Source organism: Miniopterus natalensis, chromosome 1 (genome assembly GCF_054644295.1).
Source record: "Miniopterus natalensis isolate mMinNat1 chromosome 1, mMinNat1.hap1, whole genome shotgun sequence".
Classification (NCBI taxonomy): Eukaryota; Metazoa; Chordata; class Mammalia; order Chiroptera; family Miniopteridae; genus Miniopterus; species Miniopterus natalensis.
The window spans coordinates 56,309,217-56,321,279 of NC_142081.1; the positions used below are offsets into that span (position 1 = coordinate 56,309,217).

Below are 12,063 nucleotides of genomic sequence, written 5' to 3' on the forward strand. Positions count from 1 at the left end.
ACCTCTCTACATGGGATGCCACGTGGCCTATAAAATGAATGAGGTACATCTATAGGCACTGGCCTACAAAGGCGTCCCCACACCTTAAGCCAAAAAGGCAGGCTGTGGAACCGTATGCGCAAGAGAGACTCAGGGCGCAGTGTTTAGGGGAAAGAGATGACCCGCTCAGTGACTCAGTCGGCCACTGCCCTTTCCCCATCCCACGGTCCCCTCTCCACACTGCTGCTTCCACAGCCTCCTTTCACAGCTCCCATTTCCCTCCGTCCCCCTGTCTTTTCTCTTACCCACTCTCTCCTTCGGGTTCCTCCCCTCTCTGCCTGGGGCTTCTATACCTGGGACTCAGAAAGCACTGGTTTGTGGAAGCCAAGCGCAGGAGCCCTGGCGCCTCCCGGGCCCCGGAGTGGGCACGTCTGCCCCCAGGATGAGTCCGAGAGTGAGTGATCCCTGCTGCATCTCCCAGGCTGACCAGGCACTTCGCACCCAACCCCAGCCCGCCTGGCCCACGTCCACCCAAGTCACCTGGGTGCTCCGGAGTGGGCCTCGAGTTTGCTGAGATCGAGTTCAGCCCCTGGTTTTCCCGTTCGCTTCTCACGCTAATCAGGCTCCTCTGTGTTACAGGTTGTCAGGCTTCCTCTGTTACAGGTTGTCAAGAGGCCTTGGTGGTACAAGTTGTCAGGCTTCCTCTGTTACAGGTTGTCAAGAGGCCTTGGTGGTACAGGTTGTCAAGCTTCCTGCTGTTACAGCTCGGCCCTCTTAAGTGTGGGATTGTAAACCAGATTTGCTTTAAATGGGAAATTGAGAATTAGAAATCCCACCCTTTCCCCTGAAAGGAGATAAGGAGTTCCCTCCGTGCTACAAGCTTCCTTGTGTGGACTGAATTGCATAGATAACTCAATAAATTGATAGTCCTGAACTACGATCCTTACGTAGTAATGATCAGTAGCAGCTAACCCTTGCATTGAGCCTGCAGTGAGCAGTCAACCTCACAACCTTTCCCTATAAGGTAGGTCCAATTTTCCCCATTTTACAGATGAAGATGGCAAGGTACAGAGAAGGTAAGGAACTCGCCCAAGATCACCCAAGGATAAGTGGCAGAGCCGGAATCAGAACCCAAGTAATCTGGCCTAGTGTCCAGCACCACCAACCACTGCATTCTGCTGCCTCTCAGAGAGAAACCAGGCCAGGGTAAAAACCAGGGTGCAGGTCAAGAAGCAGTTTACTGAGGCTTCTTTTCCTTTTACGTCAACTTTAGAAAATATGAGAGAGGAGATAGGAATGGAGACTGGAAGGAAGACCAAGAGGTTCTGAGCTCAGATAATTGTGAAGTGGAAGAAGGTAGATTAGTTTGGGAACATACAAGGATCTACATCCATTTTTAAATACATATGTAATTTACTGAGGTGAAATTCACATAACATAAAACTAACCTTTTTAAAGTGAACAAATCAGTGACATTTAGTACATTCATAATGCTGTGCAGCCACCACCTCTATCTAGTTCTAAAACATTTCCATTACCCTGAAGTAAAACTGCACACTCATGAAGTGGTCACTCCCAATTCCCCACTCTTCCCAGCCCCAATCTATACTGTCTCTATGGACTTATCTGTTCTGAATATTTCATACAAATGGAATCATACAAAATAGAATCATACAGTAACAAGCCTTTGTGTCTGGCTTCTTTGACTTAGCATAATGTTTTCTAGGTTCCCCTTTGTAAGTAGCATATATCAGTACTTCATGCTTTTCATGGCTGAATAAAATTCCATCATATGTACATAACATGATTTATTTCTCCGTTCAGCCACTGACAGACATTTGGGCTTGGGCGGCTTCCATCTTTTGACTACTGTGACTAGTGCTACTATGAACAAGTATATGTGTATAGTTGTTTAAATACCTGTTTTCAGTTCTTTTGTGCCTATGCCTAGGAGTGGTATTGTGGGGCCATAGGGTAATTCCATGTTTAACTTTTGAGGAACTCTACATCCCTTTGAAACTCTTACTTAAGGCTATAATATTATTAATATTATAAATAATATTAGATATAAGGCATATTTTAAACATTTTAAATCAGAGTGTCTCAGTCTTAACACTGTTGATATTTGTGGCCTGAGAAACCTATGCATTGTACTATGCTTAGTAGCAATCCTGGCCTCTACCCAGTAGATGTCAGTAGCATCGCCCCCATTTGTGATGACTAATAGTGTCTCAAGACATTGCCAAATGTCCCCTGGGGGGCAAAACTGACCTCATTCCCACTGAAAACCACTGTTTTAAAGGATTCCTTGTAAACTTGAAACAAATGTGGCTTTAAAGCAGAATATTAAAACAAAGTAAGGGCCTTTAAGAAATGAACATTCCTTTCATGTTTGCATACAGGAAATACTTTTTGTTTACTATGTAATGTTAAGGAGTTTGTATGTGTGACAACCAGAAAAAATTTTATTGTTATATATTCATGTAATTTTCATATGTACCTTTAGCACCATAAATCTAGCTCATTCACAGAACTCCAAGAAATACAGCTTTTCAACGTAGTACACATTACATACCAAATCACATTTATAGCAGACTGCATCACATAATTTTTAAGATGACAACTAGAAGCAAGATTTGCAAGATATTTTTGATATGGTAATATTTATTATTTCACATATAAACTCAGACAGAGCCCATAAGGAAATTCCTATTTGGTTCAGCCAAATAATGGAAAGACAAATGCTAATTTTCATTATTGGCATATAGTGAACCAAATAAATTTTTTTCATTTACTGTTGAAAATCATGGTGAGTTAGTTGAAGAGTGGGAACTCTTGAGTACATAAATACCTTTACAATAAAAAATCTGTCAAGATCAATACTGTTCTGAAAATGGACCAGCTTTAGGGACACACAGCATTGGGGTAGAATTCACAGCAGTTAGCAAGGGCTACAGCACTGAACTCGTTGTTCTCCCATGGACCAGAAAAAGAAGGAGCGTTGGTGCCATTCAGCGTACTGAAATGAAAGGCCAGAGAGATACGCAGTGGGTCAGGTAAATTTAAATAAAAATACATCAAGACATATCACTAAGTTCTGCCCAGCAACTTCTAAAAAAAAGACCTATAAATGGATCTGATCACAATGACCAATTAAATAGGACAGAATTAAGTGTATTTTCTCATTCATGCCCAAGATAATACCTTTATGCTAGCTTCTCTCTATCCAGCCTCCCCACCGCCAGTCCCAGGCAACCACCAGTCTACTCTGTTTCTATGAGTTTGACTTTTAAAACGTGTTTTTCTTATTCTACATACAAGTGATACCATGCAGTATTTGTCTTTGCCAGTCATTTCATTTTGCTTAATGTTGTTGCAAATACCAGGATTTCCTTCTTTTATAAGGACAAATAATATTTCATTATGTATATACATATATATGTATATATATGCATATGTAGATCACATTTTCTTTACCCAGCCATCTTTGAGTGGACACATAGGTTATTTTCATACCACGGCTGCTGTGAATAATGCTGCAGTGAACATGGGGGTGCAGAGAGTGCTTTCATTTCATTTGGGTATATACCTAAAAGTGGGATTGTTGGTCATGTGGTAGTTCTATGTTTTATTTCTTCAGGAACCTTCATACTCTTTTCCATAGCGCTTGTACCATTTTATATTCCCACCAACTGTGTATCAGGGTTTCCTTTTCTCCACATCAGCATTTATCTCTTGTCTTTTGATAACAGCCATCCTAACAAGTGTAAGGTAATATATCATTTTGTTAATGGTTTCATTTGCTGTGCCGAAGCTTCTTAGTTTAACGAAATCCCACTGGCTTGTTTATTTTGCTTTTGTTGCCTTTGCTTTTGGTGTCAAATCCAAAAAAAATTATTGCCAAGACCGGTGTCAAGGAGCTTACTGCCTCTGTTTTCTTCTAAGAGTTTTAAGGTTTCAAGTCTTACATTCAAGTCTTTAATCTATTTTGAGTTGATTTTTGTGTCTGATATAAGATAGGGGCCCATCCAGTTTCATTCTTTTGTATGTGGATATACAGTTTTCCCAAAGCCATTTATTGAAGACACAATCTTTTCCCCATTGTATATTCTTGGTTCCTTTATTGAAAACTAATTCACCATTTAGCCATGGGCTTATTTATGGGCTGTTCTTTTTTTTTTTAACCCTCACCCAATTTTTTTCATTGATTCTAGAGACAGAGGAAAGAAAAGGGGGAGAGAGAGAAACATCAACATCAATTGTTTGCCTCTTGTATGCACCGTCCAAGGATGGAACCCGCAACCTGGGTGTGTGCCCTGACCGGGAATTGAACTGAAACCCTTTGGTGCTCAGGACAGTGCTCTAACCGCTGAGCAACACCAGCCAGGGCTGGACTATCTTCTGTTCCCTTGATCTATGTGTTTGTTTTTATGCAAATACCATACTGTTTTGATCACTACAGGTTTGTAATATAGCTTAATATCAAGAAGTGTGATGCCTCAGCTTTGTTTCTTCTTTCTCAAGATTTCTTTGGCTATTTTGGGTCTTTTGTGATTCCATATGAATTTTAGGATTGTTTTTTTCTGTTTCTATGAAAAATGCCATTCAGAGAGATTGTACTGAATCTGTAGATTGCTTTGGATAGTATAGGCCTTTTAATAATATTAATTCTTCTAATCCATGAACATGGAGCATCTTTCAATTTATTTGTGTCTTCAATTTCTTTCATCAATGTTCTATGCTTTTCAGTATATAGATCTTTCATCTCCTTGGTTAAATTTTTTCCCAAGTATTTTATTTTTTTGATAATATTGTAAATGGGATTGTTTACTTCATTTCTCTCTGCAATAGTTCATTGTTAATATATAGAAATACAACTGATTTTTGTATATTGATTTTGTATCCTGCAACTTACTAAATTTGTTTATTAGTTCTAACAGTTTTTTGGTTGAGTCTTCAGGGTTTTTATATATAAGATCATGTCATCTTCAAACAGAGATAATTTTACTTTTTTTTTTTTTCTGAGTTGGGTGCCTTTTATTTCTTTTTCTTGCATAATTGTTCTGGCTATGATGAATAAAAGTAGTGAGAATGGGCATCCTTGTCTTATTCCTGGTCTTAGAAGAAAAGCATTCAGCTTTCTACCATTGAGTATGATGTTAGCTGTGGGCTTGTCATACAGGTTGGGGCAAAAGTAGGTTTACAGTTGTTAATATGGAAAATAATACAATAATTAATAAATAATATAATAATAAACTTTGTGTTTTGTGTATTCACAACTGTAAATCTACTTTTGCCCCACCCTGTATATGTCCTTTATTATGTTGAAGTATATTCCTTCTATACCTAATTTGTTGAGAGATTGTGTGTTTTTTTATCATGAAACAATGTTGAATTTTGTCAAATGCTTTTTTCTGCATCTACTGAGATGATTGTATGATTTTTATCCTTTTTTTTTTTTAATGATATATCATATTTATTGGTGTGTGTATGTTGAAACATCCTTGCATTTCCAAGAATAAACCCCACTTGATCATGATATATGCTCCTTTTAATGTATTATTAAATTTGGTTTGCTAACATTTTGTGGAGGAATTTTGCATCTATATTCATCAGAAATATTTGCCTGTAATTTTCTTTTCTTGTAATGTCACTGTTTGACTTTAATATCAAGGTAATTCTGGCCTCATAAAATGAGTTTGGAAGTGTTCGCTCCTCATGTCTTTTGGAAGATTTTGGAAGATTGGTATTAATTCTTCTTTGAATGTTTGGTAGAATTCATCAGTAAAACAATCTTGTCCTAGGCTTTTCTTTTTTTGCAAGGTTTGATTACTGATCCCATCTCCTCGCAAGTAATCACTGTGTTCAGATTTTCTACTTCATGATTCAGTCTTGGTAGGTTGTATGTTTCTAGGAATTTGTCCATTTCTTCTATATTATCTATTTTGTTGGGGTATAATTGTTCATAGTACAATTGACTCTTGAACAACATAGGAGTTAGGAGTGGAAACTTCCCGCACAGTTGAAAATCCACATATAACTATAGTCAGTACTCTGTATATGTAAATTCACAGAATGACCCTTGAACAACTTGAGTTTGAACTGCATGGGTCAATTGAACTTCAGTCAATTGAAAAACAATTTATGTATAAGTTGACCCACACAGTTCAAATATGTGTTGTTCAAGAGTCATCTGTAGTTTCTTATGACCCTTAGTATTTCTGTGTTCAGTTGTAGTACCTTCTCTTTTATTTCTGAATTTATTTATTTGAGTCTTCTCTCTTTTTCTTATTTTAGCTAGAGGTTTGTTTATCTTCTCAAAAAACAGCTCTTCATTTCATAGGTCTTTGCTGTTGCCTTTTTTGTCTCTATTTCATTTATTTCTGTTCTGACCTTTGTTATTTCCTTCCTTCTACTAACTTTAGGTTTAGCTTTATCTAGTTCATTGAGATGTTAAATTAGGTTGTTTACTTGAGATCTTTATTTTTTTCTTAATGTAGGTGCTGATCACTCTATAAACTTCCCTATTAGAACTGCTTTTGCTGAATCTCATAACTTTTGGTATGTTGTGTTTCAATTTTTCATTTACCTCAAGATTTTTTTCACATTTTTTCCTAGTTTTATTGAGATATAATTGACATACAACATTGTATAAAGTGTGCAATGTAATGATTTGATATATGTACCTATTAGGAAGTGATTACCAAAATAGATTTAGTTAACATCAATCACCTCACATAGTTACAATTTTTTCCTTGTAAAGATATTTTTAAATTTCTCTTTGATCTATTTTTTTGATCCATTGTTTAGGAGCATGTTTAATCTCCACATATTTGTGAATTTGCCAGTTTTTTCTTGTAACTGTTTTCAACTTCATACCACTGTGGTCAGAAAAGATGCTTGATATGATTTCAATCTTCCTAAATTTTTTAAGACTTGTTTTTTTGCCTAACATGTGACCTATCAGATAATTTTCATGTGTACTTGTGAAGAATGTGTATTCTGGTGCGGGATGGACTATTCTGTAAATGTATGGTAGTCTATCTGGTATAACTTGTAGTTTAAGCCTAGTGTTTTCTTGTTGATTTTCTGTCCATATGACCTACCCATTATTAAAAGGGAGTACTGAAGTCCCTTACTATTATTGTATTGCTACCTGTTTTTTGTAAGGCTGGTCTGGTGGTGATGAACTCCTTCAGCTTTCACTTGTCTGTAAAACACTATTTCTCCACTTCTGAAAGACAACTCTGCTTGATGAAGTATTCTTGGTTGGCAATTTTTTCTTTTGAATCTATCATCCCACTCCCTTCTGAACTACAAGGTTTCTGCTGAAAAATCTGCTAATATTCTCATGGGGGTTCCCTTGTACATAACAAGTTACTTTTCCCTTGCTTTTAAAATCCTCTCTTTGTTTTTAACTTTTAACAATTTAATTATGTGTCTCTGTGTAGGTCTCGTTAGTGTCCCAAAGGGGAGGTTTGCAGTCAGCACCTGAATGCAAGCTAATTAGAAGCCGAGCCTCAGGTACCAGCTGGGAACGTATGCAGTCAAAACCGTTTCAGGGAGCTACTGGGAGATGGGCATTTTTGCCTGCTCCCTCTGTGCTTCTGTGCCCATTTAAAAACTGCACCTTTGTTTGCTATATTTCCTGTTGGACTTAGAAATGCAAGCCCAGTTTACTATCAGGTGATCTGGGGGTCCATCCCTTTGGTGGCAGCCATAAAAATTGGGGCATTAGACGTATGCACATGCTTCTCCAGGGAGATCCTGGCAAATTTGGTTTATTGCTGGAGTGAGCTAGAGGGAGAAAGTGTGCTCCAAGGAGGATCATAGTCATCCCCTAGAAGTTGCATCCTAATTAGAAGTTGTACCCTCAGGCACTGGTTTGTAAACTGTGCAGTCAGTTTCCTTCCAAGGAAAAACTGGGAAATGGGTCTTTTTACCTGCTCCCTCTGCACTGGGGGATGGCTATGGAGAGTGCTCTCACACACACATCTATTAACAACAGCTTCTTAAAAAATCTGCCACAGCCCTGTGGGACTCATGAATACAAGCCACGTTGGCTATCAGAGCCAGGTGATGGGGGCTTGTCCCTTGGGCAGCACCACAAAAACTGTGGCACCAAACATATGTACAAGTTCTTTCAAGAGAAATACTAATGACCTGGTTTTATCATTGAAGCAAGCCTGAGGGAGAAGGTCGGGAGGAAGTGCCCATAGGCTTGTTTGGGCTCTGGGGAGGATTTCAGTCAGCACTTACATGCCTGTTAATTAGAATGGCAGTCCAGGCAGCAATTTGGAAAGTATGCTGTCAAACCCTTTCCTGGGAAACACTGGGAGGTGAGCAATTTTGCCTGTTCCCTCTGCACTGAGCCCTGGAGGATAGCTGCAGTGAGTGCTCAGTGCCTGTTAAGAACTGCTCTTTGTTTGCTATAATTCTGGGAGACTCAGGAACCCAAGCCCCATATATTTTCAGAGCTAAGTGTTTGGGGAGCCTGCCCCTCAGGTGGGAGCCTTAAAAGTTGGTGCCCTAGATGTGCAGTCCAAACCCTTCCCCCCTCTGGGAGAAGGTGAATTGGGAGTTCCCTTGATTATATGGTGCTGTGCCAGGGGTGGGGTTTATGGTGAGACTGTGTCTTAGCCTTTCCTACCCAATTCAATGTGGGTATTTTCTCAGCTGCCCAATGTGTAGGAGTCACTCAGTTTCTGGTTCTCTCAGAGGGAATTACTACGTAACTGTTCATTCTGTGCAGCCTGGAGGAGGGAAATTCAGGAGCCTCCTATATTGCCATCTTCATCTGGCGTCACTCAAACCTTATTTAGTATAAATAAATTGGACAAAAACATGATCTCTTTCAGAGTCTAGATGCTAATGACACTAACTATAGACAAAAAGTCAGTTGCAGTTTTGAAGGCAGAAATGAGCAGGAAAGAATATTCTACTAATTTTTCAGTGAAGTTCAGTGATGGAAAGACAACTCATTGTTAAACAAAAATTAGCAATTTTCACTTTATTCATTTACTTTAGATTATGCTTACAGTGAAATTCACTGAACTGCCACAAGAACATAGGAATCACAACTATGCCAACCTATCCAGTTTATAAATCATCTTTAATAGTACAATAAAAGGATTATTTTTTCAAAGATTGTTGGTTGCCTACTCTAATAATAACCCCCAAACACAAGAGGTACATCTTGTGTTAACATCTGTTAACTTGACATAGTAACCTGTTGAGCAGTTAGCACCCAAACATCTACATATATAGTGAACATCTATCTATATAGCGGTAACATTTTTTTAAAAATATATCTTTATTGATTTCAGAGAGAGGAAAGAGGAGGGAGAGAGAAACATCAATGATGAGAGAGTCACTGATGGAGCCTGCAACCCGGGCATGTTCCCTGACCAGGAATCGAACTCCTATCGCCTGGATGCTAGGTGGACGCTCAACCGCTGAGCCACGCCCGGCTGGGCCTATAGCGGTAACTTTCAAATATATCTCCAGGTCTGATTTCTTTCCTGAACCCCAGACCCCAGGTGACTTGTGAGTAGCTTTACATAGTGGTCCCACAGGTACCTCCAAGTCAACATATCCAACTGAATTAATCTAAGCCAATATCTTTCCTCTTTATTCCCATTCCTGGAACTAGTCCTCTCCTCAGTGAACTAATGGCACCCCTTAGGCCCACTTTTACAAGCCAGAAAGGAGACAGCCATTTGAAGCTCCTTTCCCTTCCTTACCCCATCTTTCCCTCCCATCTAGCAATGACCAATCCTGTTAATTCTCCTTGGTCTAGTGCATCTCCATCCTCATAACCACTTAGTGTCAACTGTCACCATTTATCACTTAGACTATGATAGCAATGTGTTTATTGGTCTCCCAGACATCTAAATGGCTATAAAAATTATCTTTTTTCTTAAAAAAAAATCTTATCATGCCAATGTTCAGAATTCTGTAAGTCACAATATACGTTCCTTAGCATTTTGTACAAGGCCTTTTAAGACATTTTTAGCTTCATCTCCCAGAACTCTCTTCATTGTCTTCAGAACTCTCTTCATTCACCCATGTATCACTACTACATACATCTTTTGCTTTGGCAGAACCAAACATCCTAGTCCCTCAAATCTTTCTGTTTGTGTATCCTATAACTAGTTCTTTCATGATATATATCTTTCATGATATATGCTCTTTTTTTACTGGCTTCTTTCAGTATTTTTCTTTATCTCTGATTTTCTGTAGTTTGAAAATATGCGTAGGTGTAGTTTTTTGGCATTTATCCTGCATGGTGTTCTCTGAGGTTCCTTGATCTTTGGCTTGGTATCTGACATTAATTTGGGGGAATTCTCAGTCATTATTGCTTCAAATATTTTTTTTTCTTTTAATATATCTTTATTGATTTCAGAGAGAGGAAAGGAGAGGGAGAGAGAGAGATAGAAACATCAATGATGAGAGAGTCATTGATCAGCTGCCTCCTTTACTCCCCTGACTGGGGATCGAGCCCGCAACCAGCATATGTGCCCTGACCGGGAATCGAACCCTGCTCGCCTGGATCCTAGGTCTATGCTCAACCTCTGAGCCATGCCTGGCCTGGCCAAATATTTTTTCTATTCCTTTCTTCTCTCTCTGGTATTTCTATTATGCGTGTTCCACCTTATGTAGTTATGCCACAGTCCTTGGATCGTCTATTTTATTTTTTGGATCCAGTATTTATTCTCTTTGCTTTTCAGTTTTGATGGTTTCTATTGATATATCTTCAAGTTCAGAGATTCTTTCCTCCTCTGACTCTATTTTACTAATAAGCCAATCAAACACATTCTTCATTTCTGTTACAGTTCTTTTTTATCTGTAGAGCTTCTTTTTGGTTCTTTCTTAGGATTCCTATATCTCTGCTTATATCACACATCTATTCTTGCATGCTGTCTGCTTTATCCAGTAGAGTCCTTAGCATATTAATCATAGTTGTTTAAAATTCCCAGTCTGATTAGTTCCAGTGTCCCTGCCATGTGTGGTTCTGATACTTGCTCTGTCTCTTCAGGTTGTGTTTTTTGCCTTTTAGTGTGCGTTGGAATTTACTTTTGATAGCCAGGCATGATGTATCCATACAAGAAACTGTTGTAAATAGGTTTTTAGTAATGTGATGTGGTAATAAGATGTGGGGGGAGGGGAAGTATGCTACAGTGCTCTGACTAGGTCTGAATCTTTTATGAGCTGGTGCCTCTGGACTGTGAACTTCACAAGTACTTCTCAGGTTTTTCATCCCCCTTAGGTGGGACAGGATGGCTAGAGTGGGCTGAAGTTGGGTATTTCCCTTCTCCCAGGTCAGTTAAGCTCTGATAGTACCCTATAGGTTAGGCTATGTTTAACTAGTTCCCCCTGAGGGCAGTCCTTGTTAAAAAAACAACAATGAAAACAAAAAAACAGGCTTCTGGTCAAGATGGCAACATAGGTAAACATAGTCCTTGCATCCTCCCACAATCACATCAAAATTACAACTAAACTACAGAACAATCATCATTCAGAACCACCTGAAATCTAGCTGAACAGAAGTCCTACAACTAAGAATGGGGCAGAGATATGGAATGGGCTAGTCCTACCCCATAGGGGTAGGAGGGATATCTCAGCTGCAGAGGTACCTCCTGAGGAGCAAGAGGTCCCAGCCCCATACCAGGCCTCCCAGCCTAGGGTTTCAGGGCCAGAAGGAGAAGTACCTATAACTTCTGGCTGTAAAAACCAATGGGAATTCTGGCTGAGTGAGACAAAAAGCTGCTTGAGTCCCAGGTGTTCTTAAAGGGCCAGTGCACAGACTTACTTGACCTCACTCGCTCTGAGCTCCAGCACTAGGGCAGTAGTAGCTCAAGAGGCACCAGGGAGCCTTCCAGTGTGGCTCAGTGGTTGAGTGTGGACCCATGTACCAAGAGGTCTCCAGTTAGATTACCGGTCAGGGCACATGCCCGGGTTATGGACTCAATCTCCAGCAAGGGGCATGAGGGGGACAGCTGATTGATATTGATGCATCAGTGTTTCTATCCCTCTCTCTTTCTCTCTCTAAAATCAATAAAAACATATAGAGTGGTACCTCAG

General features: G+C 39.4%; 1 protein-coding gene across 1 annotated transcript in view; it reads right to left on the minus strand.

Moving 5' to 3' along the window:
• Positions 1 to 2,883: 2,883 nt before the first annotated feature.
• SLC28A2 (solute carrier family 28 member 2) overlaps positions 2,884 to 12,063 on the minus strand; it is a 34,264-nt gene continuing 25,084 nt past the window's right edge. Inside the window, exon 17 of the mRNA XM_087814195.1 lies at positions 2,884 to 2,998. Coding sequence (XP_087670321.1) covers positions 2,884 to 2,998 — 115 coding nt within the window. The remainder of the gene's footprint in view (positions 2,999 to 12,063) is intronic.